At 35.2% G+C, this 19,099-nt stretch overlaps 1 protein-coding gene across 1 annotated transcript; it reads right to left on the reverse strand.

The window, feature by feature from the left end:
- Positions 1–485: 485 nt before the first annotated feature.
- LOC113504584 lies at positions 486–18,229 on the reverse strand. The gene is made up of 8 exons (XM_026886958.1): positions 17,827–18,229; positions 17,037–17,192; positions 16,078–16,201; positions 15,578–15,681; positions 12,096–12,245; positions 8,467–8,547; positions 3,440–3,598; positions 486–1,991 (listed from the first exon to the last, which is right to left on the reverse strand). Exons 1-8 carry the CDS (start codon positions 18,118–18,120, stop codon positions 1,605–1,607), a joined length of 1,455 nt encoding a protein of 484 aa, XP_026742759.1. The 5' UTR covers positions 18,121–18,229; the 3' UTR covers positions 486–1,604.
- Between the last annotated feature and the right edge of the window lie 870 nt (positions 18,230–19,099).

Raw genomic sequence — 19,099 nt, forward strand, 5'->3', positions numbered from 1 at the left:
TAGAACGCCCGTAGCAGGCCAGAGCTGCCCTCGTTACATTAGCAAAACAACTTTATAGGCTGTGAGAATTAAAAATAAATCTGGCTTAAATAAATGATCGCATCTCGCTGTTTATGTTTACAAAGAGCTGTCAGATGGTTTGTGAGGCTGTAATCTCGTATAGGCGCGAGATTGGTTTGAATAATACATTCGAGCTCACCAAACTAGTGAAAAATGGCGGCTGATTAGTAAATCTCTCGTTACATAGCCAATTAGCGAGCCAAATTAGTTTAAGGAAGGCTTTACGGCTTTTGTGAAGGTTGGTCTTAATTTTGCTGCAAGTAGTGTTGACTTGAGAGATTGGAGGCTATTTTTAGATATTAGGAAAAGCAGAAAATCGGATAATTTCAGTATAAAACCTCCCTTGTTATGGTTATTGACCGTTACTTTCTTTAATTTAAATATTCCTCAAACTAATATTAATATAACTAATGAAATCCAGTTTCATTATACAAAAAATAAGGACCCTTATTACATTTATAAAACCAAATTAACCTACATGTACATCGTATTGTATAAAAAGAAGTTACAAACAGATAACGCAAATCTGATCTAATCAATAAGCGTGTTCAAGATTCATTAACATCAATCCCTGTTTACCGGTAAAGTTAAGGCATCCGTTCACGTAACGTTGTCACGTCAAATCGTACACCATGGCCTTGAGTATGACTTTATCGGCATAGCGAGCGACAACCCCTCCTGACTCCAACGGTCATGGTCGCGATCCGACCTCAGCATTACACGGAAGATGTCCGCTCACCTCCGAAGCCGGCGGCCGAATGGCCTTCTACACCGCCGAGCTACCGGAGGGTGGCGGGGGAATGTTTACCCTCCCATTCGCTACCACCCGTGCCAGCTGAGCAGCGGCACGCTATATTTAGGTTGCGCTGTAAATATTCGGTCCAAGTACGGAAAGCCTCCCGCCTCCCCGTCGGGGGTGGGGAAGCGGGCGTAGGTATGTTCCCGCTACATAAGCGGGTAAAAGTTGAAAGTTCACCAACGCCCCGCACACGAGTTCGCGCTGTTAGGGAACGCTTCTTTATTTAAATTCTATTGCAACTTGTTCGCCATTGTAGTCTCGGCTGAATTCGCAATGTCGACTCTAATTTTTCAATGTTGGCCGGGCCGAGTTTTTCTGTTGCGAAAACTTGTGCAATTGTTTTTAGGATTTCAATTTGGTGCCGTTGAATTTCGACATGTATTTGAATGGGTTTTACGGTTATTACAGTTGCGGTCCAATTCACTTCAAACAAGCTTTTCAAATTATCATTGCAATGACAACGAAATGTCGAACTGGCAATGGAGGCTATGTTAAATGGACACGAGTATCTCTTTAACTAAATTGAAACGGATTACTGTTCGGATGATGGGCCATTCGCGTGCCGGAGTTATTCGAGCCATCATCATCATTTACATCTGTCAAACCAACTATACACATGAAAGCTTTTAGGTGAAATACATTATTTAATTAAAGTTCTGTTAATAAAGTCAAAATGATGTCACTACAAATAAAGCTGTCATTAAAGTTAATTAATAATACATTTACAAACTAAAAAGATAATGTTTCATTTGGAAGCTTTAGAGGAGACGGTCCCAGCTGTGGAGGGTCGGGACGCGGACATATCGAACGACGCTCCATGATCAGTTGATGTCATATCGTCGTTATCATCTTGGAAGAGAGTGACGGCGGTGCTGCCAGCCTTGGTGTAATCATAGTCAGGATCGACGGCAGCTTCGTATTTATCTTTCTCATGTTTGGGATCGTGGAAGGAGACAATGTTGAAGGAGGATGAGGTGCCTCCGAAGGCAATGCGTTCCTGGAAGCTGGTGACGGCGAGGACTGCTCCGGGTGTTGGATACGAGCAGGTTATATATCTGTTGTGGAGGTTCACCACCTCGAGGCAGTTGGTGCCGCTGCCGCCGATGATGCCGTACTTCCCTTTGCGATTGTACTGAAACACGTTATTGTGAGAATTAATAAATTATCACAATACTTGTTTATTACTTTCTTATTAATAGCAGATAGACCCAAGTAAATATTTTTAGCATAATGATATGCAATTGACAAGTTATGTCACGTGGAATACCATCTTTTAGTGTTCTCACTGTGATTGATTAATACAATGCTATGTTAACAGCTATACACTTAGCCTTAATTAGAGTCCGCACATCAAAAAATTATTTTTCAAAATCTCCAGCACATGAAAGTGTTGTACATTCTATTTTTACGCTAAAAAAGATAAAGCTTTTGTCACACAAGTTAACAAACAGTACTGACAAATGTCAAGTGTATCTGACAGACGTGGAACGAGACCCAAAAGCCGAGGATTTTTTTGCGGCAATTGTATTTTCTTACTGAACTAGAGGTTTTGTAAATAACCTCCGGTAATAAGGGTTGTTGATCTCTCGTATACTTGGCGTATTGTACTTTAGTAACATAGTGCTATGAATTGACAAAAAAATATGAGTACGGATTACGGATGAAAAAAAAGATTCGAATAGTGGGATTTAGTTTAATGTAAAGCATTGGAAACTAAGTTTAATCTTTTTACGTTTATGATTCTTCTTCAATCTATGGAAATGAAATGTAGTGAAATGAAATCATTTATACTGCAAATAGGATATTAATTCATTACTTTCACCTGTCTTTTTTAAGGACGCTGGAGTCGACATTTCCTATTTGACTACCCTGCCTAAAAGACATACTGCAAGGTATATGCAAGCCAAACAAACGCCTTTAGCTAAATAGATTCTGAAAATAGTCAGACACATACAGTACTAATTTTAACATTAGTTCCGCCCTCATTCCAACTATACAGTCGTGTGAGAAGTTAGCTGGTGTCTAAATAGCCAAATAAAACGACAAAGCCAAATTCAAACGACATCCGAGCTATCTCCGAAAGTTAAACTAGATTTGAGCGAATAGTTAATAACTTCGGGCAGAATTTCTCTAGTAAAATGGTATGGAAAATTGTCCTGAAAAAAATCTGTGATCCCGGAAAATATGGCGGTAAAATATGCAACTGTTTTTTTGCGTTCTAAGCTTCAGTGCACGTTGCTGTTACGGTTGAGATAACTTGAATGTCCAAACGTAGTTTCTGCGTTTTAAAAATTCCGTTGTGTATTTGATAACAAAAACGTTATGCCTAGAAAGATGACCTACTATTTAGGCCTAGCCTACTAATAATAGAATTTATGTTGGCTTATATCATTTGCTAGCTTGCAGGGTACTGGCTACGTGTTTCATGGTTGAGGTTCACGCCAAACCCACTGAGCGAAAAAAAAACTGTTTGAACTGCAAAGTAAATATAAATAAAAAAAACCCCGATCTTTACGAAACATTATTTGCATATTATATTTTTATTTATTTATTTTTAGGAAATATGTAGGTAATGCTTACATCATCAGATCTCCAATATCGGCAAGCGTAAACATATTCCCCATCCACATCAGGTCTCCGGTTCTGTATCCTGATGACGCTGATCAGTTTGCGAGCGGTCAGATCCCACAGGGTCACCCCTTCAGTCGGCTGCCAACTGCCGGCTAAGCATTGTTCTCTCTGTGTAAATTGTGAAAGGGAATCATTTGTTATTACGAACCGCCGTAATGCCGTTGTTGTTGTAGAAGTAGGATAGCGCACTAATCGGTGGATATCGGTGTCTAATCGGTGATATTTCTTTAGGAGGTAAGGTTAGCATTTCTGTCAAAAAAATAAAATAAAATAAAAACACGTCTAGGAAGATTCTGTTGTAAATGATATATAGAAAAAATGAGAATGATTCCTTCGCATGTTGCTAATTTGCAAAAAATATTCGCAACTAACTAACCTAAACATCAATATTATCTACTTAGATACAATAACTTGTTGTTATTTAAAGGATAAAACTGACTGAAAATTAAAAAAAAAACTGATTTCTTTAATTTGAGACAAGAATCTCTTCCAGTAGCATTTTAACGTGCCTTCCAAAAATACTGCCGCATATTTTAAATAGAGTACTCCGTTATACATTTTTGCCAAAAAATTTGAATAATTTGAACACATTTTTGGTTCAACAAGCTTTTTGAGGATAGTCCCTAAAAATATTACTAAAGAATGTACAAGAAGTAATTACTTTGGGTGCTCGCTTAAATTATGTTTCTTACCTAAAAATCTTCCGTAATCTTCGCTACTTGACGACACCATCCTTTTAGGGCCGAGGTATTTTGTAAAAAAAGGTCATTTTGACTTTCAAAAAATACAAAAGGAAAAAGACCCCATTATTTTAGAGACGTTTTCAGTATGATTTACTTCTTTTTGGTACAATAACTTAAAAAGGTGAAAAAAATGTGGATCTAAAGTTGCTTTTTGGTATAATCCGTAATAAATAGCAATGCTTTTTCACTCATAAATTATCAAACTTTCTTAATCGCTGTCCCATCCACACATTTCCCTGACTTAAATGTCACTCTTTAACTGTAACGCTTACAAATATTCCTTTTCAAGTTGGTTAAGCAGAAGATGAGGCGCAATGACTCATTGAAGGATGAGGGCGAAGAAGTAAAAAGTATATAATGTTCACAAAATTGACCTTCGGGGTTTCTGTAAGGCAGTAATCAAAATTTTCGTGCCACGAAATTGAATAACTCCGTAACGGCTCGACCGATTCTTGTGAAATTTTGTGCACATATTTGGTAGGTCTCAAAATCAAACAACATCTTTTTATACCCCAAAAACATTTTTGTTTTGCTCTTATAGCAGATAGCGTTTGCTGGGGCATCTAGTACCAAAATAAAAATCATGGCGAGAGCCGAAGCTGCGCGAAAATAAAAAAATAATGCATATAACATCGAAAGAGTTATAAAAGGCATCACACATAACCTAAATCACTATCTAGAACATAATGTTCACATAACATAGCACTGTTCGCTTGTAGCGTGTAGTTCCCATGCGCCAAATATTTGTTTGCACTTTAGAACAAGCGTTTGTTTAAAGTTGGAATGTTTGTGCATGTGATTTGTATGTATTTCGTAGAACCCGACACCTTTACGTAGATGTATTGTGTATTTTAAAGCTTAGTGTTATATACACAATATATTTTCTGTAGGTAAGTATAATCACATCTTCATATTACGTCATACTAATATGATTAGCGTGTAAGTTTAGGTAATTGTGTATCACGCTTCACGCTTAACAACTCGACCGATTTTGATAAAATTTAAGACATAGGCTACACTAAACTTTTTACCCGACCGCGGAAGACAGGTAATGTATTTGCAGAAATAAGCGACATGCAAGCGATTAAGCCGCGGGCGAAAAAGCGCTTACCCCTACCGGTACTTTAATATAAATCACTTGACCCTTCCCCAAGAATTTTAACCTTTTCTAAGGTATTATCTGTATTAAGCAACAGATGTTTTATTCATCAATAGCAAACACAAAACAAAAATGATTTTTATCAACCGGCGAAAACAGATACACAAACCAACCGAATCGGGAAATATTAAATCGAAACACGTACCTAGACTACCGAAATCACACGTCAGACACAAACCTGAGACAGGTTTACCTACAAAACCAACCAGTTCCCGTGACAAGAGCTTCTAAAGCAAAACCCATTGCAAGAGCGAGATAAAGCTAGGCGCAGTGTAGCGCCGTCTCGCTTCCGCAACCACAGGCCTGTTATAAACGTTTATAATACACCGTCCTTTCAGTTCAACGGATGTCAATCAGAGGCTTTAATATTCGACCATGTTTACACAATAATCCCTTACAAATATTATAGGTACATAACGTATTGAAATGCTGGTACCGTGATCCTAAAAGCTTCAAAATATTCCCTATTCGATCCCCGTCCAGCGAATGGACCGAGCCTGAACGGTTTTGCTCGTAAATTTTGTTACTGAAACAGTTTCCAACGTAAGCTAGGTATTATACTGTTTCGTCGAACTCCTGTGAAAATGTTAGATTGGTTGGAAGTTGTTAGAATTTTGAAATGATATGTATGTAGGGGTTAGTTTATTAAATTTCTGTAAACGGACCATTTGTCTGTCTATTTTGAGCTTAAAAATTAACTATATTAATTAGAACAGAATATGGAGGAAATTTTGTCGAAATAATGTTATATTATTCGTACCTTCTGTACCACAAAAAAAACAGATTTAAAAGGAGCAAAACGTGAGAATAGCTACGTCACGACGATCGTGTAGGTTTGTAAAAACGTGACGTCATTTCGAATTTCAAATCAGTATTTTTAATATCTAAAAAAGAGGAAAAAAAGCAAAATGTTTAGATTAATCTGTCAAATGGAAATTAATAAAAAAGATATATAACATTGTGCTGAATTGACATTTTCAGATTTAATCCTGATCGGATGTACGATGATATACGCCTACTAAATTATCGTAGGTAGGTATATCAAGTGAAATACTTCCAACAGATGACATTGACGAATGAACTGAATTATTTATTAGCTTTGCACAAAATGATTTATTGCCAAATCACGTTATTCAAATAGCTTCCGTCTTAATTCAGAGTTACGTAAATTCGGGTAGTATTTAATATCCTTATTTAGCATATCATTATCAGCTGCCTGCTATCAAATAGGCGAGTATGTTGCAGCCGTGGAAAAGACATGACGCTCTATGTTGCAACAGCCTTACCTATAGGAGATGTTAAGTACAACCTTCTTTTTAACTCCCGACGCAAAAAGATGGGTCTTATAAGTTTTGCGTGTCTATCTATTTGTGGCGTCAGTGATCAAACGAACAATTTATGAGTTAGTGTTCTTAGACATATTTGATAAAAATCGGTCGAGCCTTTATATGTTGTGGGTTGTTACAAGCTAACATTCTGTCGCGTTTACAGATAACATTACTAATTTTATCTTGTTAATTAAACAATTTTCCAACCCTCAAGTTTCACCTTACTCGTATCTAACAAAAGCCATATAAACACTTAACACAATCGACGGACAAAGTTAGACCGCTTCAGAACTAAAAATATCGGACGCCCGTGCAATAATATTATTCTTTAAAGCCAAAGAACAACTAGGGACGCGCATCAAACTTCATAACGAGATACGAACCAGACTAAGCTGCAGATGAAAGACAGACTTCTACGACAAAGCAAGAGTTTTTAATTAAAAAGTATCTTGCAAACCTGTAGTGTTCTAAGATCATTCACACTTACATTTATAAAGAGAGTCAAAGGTGGAAGACTATAGACAGAAATACAGGTTCGAAAAGTTGAAATAGAGAGAGAGAGTTAGATGAAATAGTATAAATGATGATAAGTCAAAGACGTGAAATTTGTCGAAGTGAAAACCTCAAACTGTTGCCTTAACACGGTCTGTTTCATGATGTAACACTTGAAGCAATTTTTAATCATATTTCATATAAAAATAAAGACGATTTTGTGATCAGTCTAACGATCATTGAATTCGATTCATATTTAGTTCTAACGTAACGAGAGGTATTGGTATTAAAATTACCATTTACAATTTCACACCAATTACCTAAAAGCAAAATCTGAATAATTGTGAAGGCATTTCTAGTCATCTTAACAGAGTATTAACGTGTCTACAAACACATAGGTATTAATATTTACTTACCTACTTCAATCAATCGAAAACACCCCTAAATATGATATAAATTTCAAACTTATGGAAACAGGCCCGTGTCTCGATATGTAAATCTAAAGAGCCTTCGGCATGACTAACAAAAGTTTTTGAGTTACGTGAATTCTGTACTTTCCAAACCCTAATAGGAGTTTGGTTATATTTTTAAAGTATCTTTCAGAAGGATCATCGATTTTGTACATCAGTATACCGCCAACTAAGCCCCTGTTTAAGAACTGTGTTTGGTACTACTATGATTTAATCTATACTAATATATAAAGCTGAAGAGTTTGTTTGTTTGTTTGAACGCGCTAATCTCAGGAACTACTGGTCCAAATAGAAAAAATCTATTTGTGTTGAATAGACTATTTATCGAGGAAAGCTTTAGGCTATAAACCATCACGCTGCGACTAATAGGAGCGAAGATACAATGGAAAATGTGAAAAAAATAGGGCAGGTATAAATCATAACTTATATCTTCTACCCACGGGGACGAAGTCGCGGGCAACAGCTTGTCATCCATAAAATCCACTTGTTTAGGTACTTAAACTAAGGTAATCTTGAAGTATTTTTATACAAGCTCAAGCATTTTAAAAATATTAATTTTTACTGGTTTATTTGATTTCGTAATCTGTAATATTGTTTTACATTGTAACATTTTGAAACTGAGTTCTTACACAAAGATACACAAAACACACCAAGATTGTTTCTAAGTACCTAAACAAATATAGAGTGGATAGTACTAAGGAAAGGGGATTAAAATACCAAATTATTTAACTAGCTAATATTCCATAAAATGACGTTACAACGAAAACACCAAAGGTACACTTACATTCAAGTCAACAGAATCGCCGCATATGTTAACGCCTTCGAAAGTCATTACACAACCGACTTTACATCGTACGTCCCAAATCTGAAAAAACGAACACTCTGGTTACAATGCTAGAAGGTACAGTCAGCAACAAAGATCTGTTGTCACTATCGGAGAGTCTACGTTTTAAATTATTGTTATTATTGTGGATGCGAGTGTTATGGACAGCGTCGAGCAGAATCTCTCATTCACATCCGCAGTACGTAATATTACTTTAAATCATGGTGGTAGTGCCAAGACATATTTTTGCAGTTGCAGAAGAGAGAAAGCTCTATGTCGCTTATAGCGCTAAACGGTAGGGCCAGTGACCAAGATTTTGAAAAGAGTTCGTAATACAATTAAGCGGTTGCTCTTGTGATATTATTAACATTCACACAACATACACACACACAATAATTTCTTTAGGCCTCGGAAGACCGCGATAGGCTGTTATTTAAAGCATAGTTAAAACACAAATTATATACATTTTAATGAAAAATGCTGGTAATTTATATATCTGATTTGTTAAGTTTTGTTGCTTACTGTATTTATGTTTTTTATTCTTATTATTCAAAGAAATTCTTTATCCGTACAAAGGAATAAAGGGAACAGTAAGGGATGAAGGAGGAAAAATTTGGCAACGACATAATAATATGTGGAAAAATTCTTCTTATATTAAGACACACCTACCTCGTTTATACAATTACTAATTATTAGGTTTAATGTGAGGAAAATTCAGGCGTTTATTAGACACTCTTTAAGTGTCTTATCATCCTAGCCTTTTCCCAACTATGTTGGGGTTGGATTCCAGTCTAACTGGATGCAGCGAAGTACCAGTGTTTTACAGAGCGACTGCCTATCTGTCGTCGTCAACCCAGTTACCTGGGCAACAAGATACCCCTTAGTAAGACTGGTTGTCAGACTTTCTAGCTTCTACCTGTAACTCTCTCTTCCCAGCTTTATGTCCCACATGGTGGTCGGTCAACTTTCCTAATTTTTCTTATTTACTAACTTTCTGACTACCTGTAACGACTATCCAATATGTATGAATACTATAAATAACCTAATGTAATATCAAAGAGTCTACGCGTTTTTTAGAACTCAGTTTTGTAAGGTTTATTTTTTTGGCTTCGTCAGAATTTAAATTAGGTATCTATTTAGACCGTTTTTTGTAAAAGTAGGTTACCGTAGAAAAACCTTAATGAAACGATTGACGAGACTACAGCGTCTGTTAACTTTCTTGGAATTCGTATTTATAAACTCAAAAGGTACCTATCTCTATAAACCTCATTTTTTGAGCAAATAGTAGGTATAATTCCGTTGTATGTAAGAGTAAATAAAGACCTATTTACTTACTTATTTATAAGAATATTTTTTTTACCTATAGGATACTGTCTTATTTTTATCAATTTCGTGGAACCTAGCTCTACCTTTAAGTTTCAAAGCAACACAAAAGTCAACCGTTTACAACACGAAACCGTACTCACAACGCCATCTATTGAAGTAACCATGAAACTAGTTCTTTTAATTTCTTCATTCAGCTAGGAGCGTTGTTCAAGCTAGATGTTTTTGACATGAAGCATAATATATGTAAGTTAGTAATAATGAGAGAATTTGTTTCCTCAAATCATTAAATATGTGATTTTTTTTTAACGCAAGACATCAATTTGGTTCTAAATAAGCTTTTACTAGACAAAAAAATAAAAATTGAGTCAGAGCTTTTACGAGATTACGCTGAACGAATCTATTATTCAATTCATTCGGATAATTTATTCCGTTTAATACACAGGCCGTACAAAATACATGTCCAATGAATACGATTTATTAACTAGGCCAAATCCATTTAAGATTTAAACTGAATCGTATCGCAAATGAAATGAAAACAGTTTAATGAATCGTAAATTAGGAGTTATTGTTAGTGCGTGTAATTTATTGTACCTATTTACTAATCGATTTTACCTCTTACATATTTATACAACTACCTACCTATACGTAGGTAGATTGTGTTTTTTTTATGATAGGTAACTTATTCGTCTATTGTAAAACTATATTCAAAACAAAACATAAAAATTAAATTAAAGTAAATAATATCTAAACTTTAAATAAATTCAAGTTGTAATACCGCGAAGTAAAAATTAATAATATACCACAATAACCAGCGAACAATACTCCGTAGCGTCTGATAAAGGGTGCTTAATAAATAATTTGAGCAGTTAACCGCCGAGAGAAATATTTTAATCTCGACAGAGATGCTTTGAGTCTGTCCGCGGTCGTTGTCCGCCATGTTTAATTCAGTACGTGTTTACAAGTTTCGAGCAAGTAACTCGCCCCACGTACTCGCCTCCAGCGGGTTCATACATTTATAGGGCGATGACAGCACCGAGGGGAGTATTATGAAACTATCACTCGACGGTTATTGAATGGGATGGTTATTTTGGTTATTAATAGGGTCCGGTAACTGGTCTTTAGGTATATGAGTTTGTCTTCATCGAATAGGTAGGTACGGGAACAGTTTAAATCCTACGCTATCATTTTCAGCTTCATTATTTCTAGTCTGGAGAAATCTTGAAAGGTAATTGGATATTTAACTAAAAATATATTCCTCAGAACTTATCTCCTTAGTAGATTAAAAAAAATGTATTTTTTTAGTATCAAATTAGTTTAAAATTAATAAGATACTATAACGGGTATTAACGTCACTTGTTGGTAAAGTGTACAGATAAGTGACGTTAAGTGAGATTATGACTTACTCAATCTTCTTATTCAAAAATTATATCGCCCAATTTGATGGATTAATCATTTTCTTTCCCAAGTATCGAATTTAAATAAAGTACCAGCTAATCACCATTTGTTGGAAACATCCGAAGTATAATTTGTTTGAATTTAAACGGAGCATAAAACACATTGTTTTGCAGGTAATAGGCGTGGCGACGACTATGAAAGCCCTTGTTTTTCGTGTTTCGAGTTCCTTTTTCACCTTCCAGGCACAAACAGACCGTAGCAGCGTCAGGGTTAAATGTTCTGCGGTCACATCGCGCACAAATTTTATCTACATGCTGTTATTTTTATTATATTAAAGCAAAGTTTCGACTCAACTATGAGAACAATTTGTTCACTACTCATATGTATGTAAAAAGTTGCTGTTTGTTGTGATTCTGAAAATTAAAGCTCGTGTTTGTTTGAATATATTCTGTAGTAATTAAAATAGAGGGATCGTTTATCTGTAAATATTTACTCAAAGGCTTTTTGACTATAAACATTATTTTAATTGGAAAATCTGTAGTAATTAAATATATCATCATAAATATATTCTATTTTGATCGTGAGATATTGTAATGTTTTGCGTGATTTAAATGTGTTTATTGTTTAGTTCATCCTTATTTTGGTTTCCTCTAAGTAGGTATTTCATATTATATATTTAGGCCCTTTTAGGGTTCTTCAAAGTAAGATACCTGCTCAGAAAATGAGACAGAGATTTATTTTTATAAATGCTTAAAAAATTAAATTGTTTCGGAGAAATCCCTTACACCAATCATGATTGCTTACGGAACCCTAAGTGCCCGAGTCCAACTCGTAGTTGACTTGTTGTATTAAGTATTTATAATACTTACTCTAAGGGTCTTGTCCCAAGCCCCGCTGGCGAACATGTAAGGTTTCTGTGGGTGGGCCCTCAATGCTACCACTTGTCCAAAATGCATCCGCTGTAGCTTCTTAGGTATGAACTGCAGACGTAACTTATGTACTTTGTAAGTCACCTCCGCCTGCAAACAGATGAAATATGTTAGTGAAAAATGTTCTTATAGTTTGGGGAATAAGATTCGTGGATTCACAAAAGTATGGCGTAAGAGTTCTGCACATAAACTATTTATTTTTTCCATAAAATCGTTTTCTTTTATTAACGTCAAACAAGGTATCCCGGAAATCTACACCAAGCCAAAAACTTTAGTAGTATATGACAATCAGGGGTATATATAGCCTTCATCGGAAAATCCAATACCCACTGAAGATTACCTACCATTTTATTTTCGGACAACCTATACATATCTATGTATAAAGTACAACTAAAACATATTATGATTCTCGACATTTGAAAAAACCACAACCTCCTGCAAATAATATTTCATCGCGGCTCTGAATTGTAATGTCAAGGACATCAAAGTTATAATAAAAACCGATGCAGCAATGTCAGATTTATATCCATAATAAACCGAGATTAAGCCGTAACATTTTATTGTAAGGTTACATTTTACGCATACCCGTTATACTTGCTTCGCGTTGAATTAAATTGTTGTTTTAAATTAAAAAATAGGTACACTTCTCCTAGATTCTAGATACACCAAATAACATTGGGTGAGGACGAGAGATGCCTTTCTACCTATTGTTTTGCACACTGTTGCGCTTCATGGTGGTAAACACCCAGGTATTTAAGGATCGTTCGAACTGGTAGATTTATAATATTACAATTTGATTTATGGACACGGTGTTGGTATGAGTTTACTGGGTTCTTAAGACATTTAAAAAACTTTCTTCGTCATTTTGCTATCGTAGACTACCAATTTAAGCCTTTACAGATAATTTTAATATTGGTTTGAATTTTCATGCGTTTTTTTTCATATGTAGGGTATTTTACTACCTATACTAATATAAAAATCCGAAAAGTTTGTTTGTTTGAACGCGCTAAACTCAGGAACTACTGGTTCAAATAAAAAAAAATATTTTTGTTTTGAATAGACCATTCATCGAGGAAGGTTTTAGGCTATAAATCATCACTACTAATAGGAGCAAAGATACAATGGAAAATGTGGAAAAAAACAGGGCAGATATAAATCATAACTTATATCTTTTAACTACGTGCCACGTGGACGAAGTCGCGGGCAACAGCTAGTTATAAATAAATCGAGTAAACAGATTAAGCACCGAACACTAAAATAATAAATTAATGGCTTCTTTACACTTTAGGTCATATACACCTTTAGACTTCATATTTTAGGTTCAACAGTTAGTAAAACTCAGTAAAAGGTACAACAACAATAAAAATACCAACAGACCCGTATATCTTTCAAAAGAAAAGAGAATTTACGCTTCAAAGCATCATAAAATATCCAATGAATATAAATTCAGTAAAACACTGAAAGAAAATGTTTAAATCACTTCGCGAGACTTGCGTATGTTGTTAATGTATTGGGCCATGCATATTCAGATACCATTTAATGTTTTTTCTTGTTAATGGTATGTCACAAAAATAAGAGATTTATTTTGTTTGGGGCCCATTAGCTTAGCATAATAATATTGATACACTTAATTTATATTTACTCGATTAATATTTTTTTACTTTTAGGGGAATTATCGTTTCTCAGCACAAAAATGTCATGTTTCTGAATAATTTGATTCTGATTGTATGCAAAAAATAGCAATAATTAAAGCGAACTTAACTCACTTTAAAGGACATTGCAATAGACAATTCAATTAAAGCGTGTAAAGATCATGCGATCTATAAATCTATTAAATTATTTTCAAAATATTATCAGCGATGTATAGTACAGAACCGTTCTTAAAATACGAAACATGCTTTACAGTTTTATTTAAAACATAAATTACGAGTATTAAAGAAGACAGTTCTAATAATGCAAACAAGCATTATAATCATGTATCATGTGTTTACTTAAAATGGATTTACAACAAAAAGGATTAGCATACTCAAGGACAGAAAACTCCAATGATTTGAGGTTTTTCGACAAAGGTACTGTGTACGTGATATGTTTGTTTGTCTGTTCAATACATTTGAGCGATTTAATCAGCTTCAGCGCTCGGAGTAATGTAACTTGTTCACTGCTTTGGGCAGCTACCGCTAAGTCTTCAGTTATAAGACTGCGGATGAGGAAGAGAGATTGACGACGCAGTGTATAACGCTGTCACGCTTAGACAAAGATAATAATACTAGCTGTCCCCGCAGACGTTGTTTCGCTGTACCGTAAATCAGTAATAGGGAAAACTAAAATAAAAAGATGGCTGTATAACGATTAGATGTTTATCGATTTCCAAGCCTACCCAATATGTACACAAAATTTCATGAGAATTGGTCGAGCTGTTTCGGAGGAGTTCCATTTCATTTACCGTGATACTGGAATTATATGTTACCTTTTTTTATTAATTGTAAGGTACACTAAGACGTGGTGAAGACATTGCAAGCTGAAGAATGTCATTTCAGTATTACTTATGACATTTTTTAATCTACGTCTGTGTAACATTATCTAGGTTAACAGGTGTAAAAACGAATGCTTTCACAGCGTAGACGCCACTATATACGTACTTACCAATATAAAAGAATCTACAAGGAACTAGAGCCACTCGCGTTTCCTTTAACGAGAAAGTTTTTAGCCATTGTTTTCACTGAAACAATTACTTACTGAAAACTTTCTCGCAATGGCGTGGCGCAACTACGAACTAAAGTGGATTTCTAACAGCCCTTGTATTTCATTTCAAATACTTTAATACAAAAAGTGCGGAAAGGATTTGGGATTTGAAACAGCTTTTCAATAAAAGATATATTTTGTAGCACGATTGCATTACGTACCTGCCAAGTTTGAAGATTACCTGTCTAAACGGCCTTAACTTCTTCTTCCCTTAATATTTTGATTAACCAAGTGTATGGTATAATATAAGTAACGGATTTACCCAATTAAATGTTAATTTGAATCAAACCAAAATGTTACATGGCATCAATAAAACGACGTCCCCAAAAATATAGGTATAAAACAACCTTCCAAATCATAATCACAAATTTGTACTAAGACAGTGACAAACGACAAACAATTTTTATTGACCATACAAACTAAGACGATGTTTACTTTATCAGTGTTAAGTTCCTACCATATAGTTAAGTATACATAACTAATACGAAACTACTTGCAGTTGGTAGGATTGGTTTCGAATGGTTACAAATGAAAATCGAATTCCGGATAAATGTTGTGAACCAGAAATAGAAGAGCATGGCGTAAACATGGGAGTTTTCTTTTCAGCAGTATTAAGCAGTTAAGAAGAAGCAGATAGATTGAAATTTAACACCTTTAACTGATTTAGTGGATCAACGCACCTCCTGTGTCTCCATGTCGTAAATCTTGATTGAAGTATCCCCGTAGCCAACAGCCATTTTCGTACCATCTGCTAATAAGCCCAAGGACAGCGCAGCAAAACGTTCTAAGGAAGTAAACAATAGTTAACACGTAAACGCTCATATCACTATTAATGTTATTAAAATTGGAGATCTTTTTACAATATTTTTAGTAATTCGACTGCTCGGATAGCCGAATGGTTGAGGTCACCACGCCAAACTCACTGAGCGTAACGTGCCGTGGATTCGATCCCCGCGTAGGACAAGCCTGTTGTCCTGCGTAGTGTATCTTTGTGCATAACATTTGTATGTTGGTGAACCCCTCGAGACACAATGATTGAATCCCTAATGCATGAGTCCTTTGTTTTTAAATAAACAATAAACAAAAAATCATGACGAAAGCCCGATTGGGTCTTACTAAATCTGACATTAAAACATACAAATCTTATAGGACCTTCAATAGGAAAATAATGGAAACTAACGTGTAATAAAAGGCGTTGAATACGATGAAATTCCGGGGCTACCGTAGAACTGCAAGTTCAGACTTTCGAGCATGGGATCAGCGCGAATGCAGTACGCTGGCGGATTTGTTACCGACGTATCCATCTACACATACGAACGGACGGATTGTAATCGACTAATTGAGACAATTCATTTGTGCTAACGTAGGCTTATACTTATGATGGGGCTTTAAAACGAGCGATCATGTTATTAGACAAAGGAGAAGGGCAGCAAATTATATCCATTGCATTGATGTTTTTGGATTTGGCTGCTAAAGGAAGAATTGTGCCACAGCTGATGACTTATGTTAAAATTTAATAGATTTTTAACTCTTAGCCCCTCAGATTATGACTATTTTACTAATTTCATTCTCATGCTTTTTACAGAAATTATGTCTTCCAGAGATATTCATAATAACCGAGCCCACAATTGATTTCATTGACTCGAAACACGATGTGTCAACATTTTACAGTATTTTACCCAAAGTAATAATTTCAACAGATGCTTTAGCTGTTTGATTTGTATTATCTTCCCAATATTCCTAGTATCGCCAGTTTCAATACCCCACTGAAACAATATCACACACAAACCGCTGTGCCAATATCTGCCAATGGGAATTCAGGATAACATTTTAATCTTCGTTATTCCCAGTTGTTATTTGCAGCGTCCCAAAGAACAGAAATGAATAAACACCCTTTTGTATCCCGATAAATAATTCTATTTGACGAATTGAATACGTTCAGGTAATGGGAATTCAAAACAAATTGTATTGAGTTAGGGAGAGGTAAAAAATCTGAACAAAAAAATGGAATTTTGAGTAATTTTGAACAATAATCCTGTTGTTATTTAAACTTGTCTACTTGTCCACATTTTTGTTTAATGGTCATACGAAGAGCTCAAGAACATTGTTCCTTTGCTAATTCAACCAATATTCACGTACGTGCGGTATCTCCACGCGATAAACAGCTCCGTCCATACAAGCCGCGTAGCAGACATTGTCTTCAGTCATACTGTATTCCAAAGCATGCACAGGTTTCGGCGGGAATTGAATGTTACGTAACGTGCAAAGTACGGTGCCTGTACTGCCGTGGCGCATCTGAATTAACAGATATTCAAGTATAAGCTTCATAAGTAAGATACTTGACTGTTTTATTGGTTCTCAATAGCCATTAAGTGGCTTTAGCTGGGTATGCAATGTGCAGAGAGATTAAAGAAGGTTATATTTCACGAAAGATCAGATTAGAGAGCACCACGATTAACTTTGTGGTGATTTTTTTTTTAATTTTGGAATCCATTTTTGCTCAAAATGATTTATTTGTCAATAATGTGGTACTCCGAATTTAATACTTTTAAAAGAGATTTATTTTATGTGCTCTTCATTGATATTACAGCCTATAAATGAAGAACAAACTAATACAATTTTAAAAAACTCTACAATTATCTCTTCTGATTTCTGAACGTAACACGAAACTCAAAAAAAACTTTTCAGAAATAAACGAAATAGATACCTAATTACCTACGGCTAAATGCAGAACTAGTGAATTTAATGGGTAAGGTAGTTCAAATACTTTCGTTCACATTAAGAAGCATGCTAAGTGAAATTGGATAACGAAAGTTGTTATTTTAGGTACCCGCTCCACATCCTACAATACCTTTGCTTTCGTACAGTATGTATTAGTTCTGTGTCCTTAGGGCAAATGTTCGCAGACCTAAAATAATTGAGATCGTACCTCAATCAGTCCCGAGGCATGACCGACAATAACATGAAATCCATTTGGAGAATACTGCATTGCTGTTATGGCACCAGATTCGTTGCTGAACCATCTATGGTACATGATCTCATTCGGCGTATTTTTAAGAAACTTTTCATAGTTCTCTTCAACCCATTTGTACTGATTTTCTTCTTTTTGTTTTGGCGGATAAAACATGTAATACCAAGGCTTCGGACGCCATTCATTACGATAGTAATGCTTTACTATTTTAGAGTAATCTAATATTATTTCTTTTTGTTCAGGATCTGCCATTTTAGTAACCTACCTGATTTGCACACTACAGACTCAATACGACAAACTGGTGTTTAAAAGCTAAATAAACGGGAAGTAGGTTCGAATCTGTATTCTATACCAATCATTAGCGATCTACTTCATTAAAATCAAACAGCTAAGTAAATACTGAGGTACTAAAATGTTCGAAAGATAGTTGCTTCTTAAATACCTGTATTAGTCCAGTAGAATGCCCTACAATAATCCCATCGCCTTCGGGAGTGTAAATCATAGCAGTAATAAAGCCACATTCTGACAAGTAGTGGGTTTCTACCAGAGTATCATTATGAGTGTCCTTGAAAAACCGCTCGTGATTGTCATGAAGCCAATCTAAGTCAACGTGACTAAGCTTCCTTATTCCAAAAGACACAAAAGGCGTTAACTCGCACTCTTCAAGACGTTCCAAAGAACGGTTGATGCGGTCTCTAAAGTCTCTCACGAAAACATGTATGTCCGATAAACTTTCTGACAAATTAAACCGGCTATAAGTTGATAAGTTATAGCCGGATATATCGCAATCATTTGCGCTTGGATTCATAATAACTTCTTTCTAAATAGTAAAACGTGTTGTTTATCTTTGAAAGAAAATGTCTATAAGATGAAGTGTCATTAGATTTAGTAAAGTTGGTAATTTTGATCCAAGAAAAGATTGAATACTGCCAGTTGTATACAGCAATTGTACAATAAAACTCCATGCTTTTACCATCACTGTTATTATAAAAAGTTGAAATGCATTTTTTTGCTGCAGGAATTAACTAATGGCAGGTCTGCTGGTAAAAAATCTTATGAATAAGCAGCACCCTTTATTATTATTTATTTATTAAACTGTTTACATTATAGTTATTTGTTTTGTATAAACCCCACAAAACTGTTTGCACAGTTTGTCTGTGGGCGTAATGAATTAATCTTATTAACTAACAATTTTACAATTAAACTAAATTAAACCTTGTAATTGTTGTTG

The sequence above is a fragment of the Trichoplusia ni genome, chromosome 22, assembly GCF_003590095.1.
Source record: "Trichoplusia ni isolate ovarian cell line Hi5 chromosome 22, tn1, whole genome shotgun sequence".
NCBI lineage: Eukaryota > Metazoa > Arthropoda > Insecta > Lepidoptera > Noctuidae > Trichoplusia > Trichoplusia ni.

Excerpts from the sequence above, each read along its gene's own strand:
- LOC113504584 (XM_026886958.1), bottom strand. The coding sequence starts at position 18,120 with ATGGCAGATCCTGAACAAAAAGAAATAATATTAGATTACTCTAAAATA. Across the intron at positions 12,246-15,577 it reads ACGACATGGAGACACAGGAG|GCGGAGGTGACTTACAAAGT; the intron begins GTGCGTTGATCC and ends ATCTGTTTGCAG. Across the intron at positions 8,548-12,095 it reads CTTGGGACAAGACCCTTAGA|ATTTGGGACGTACGATGTAA; the intron begins GTAAGTATTATA and ends TCGTTTTTTCAG.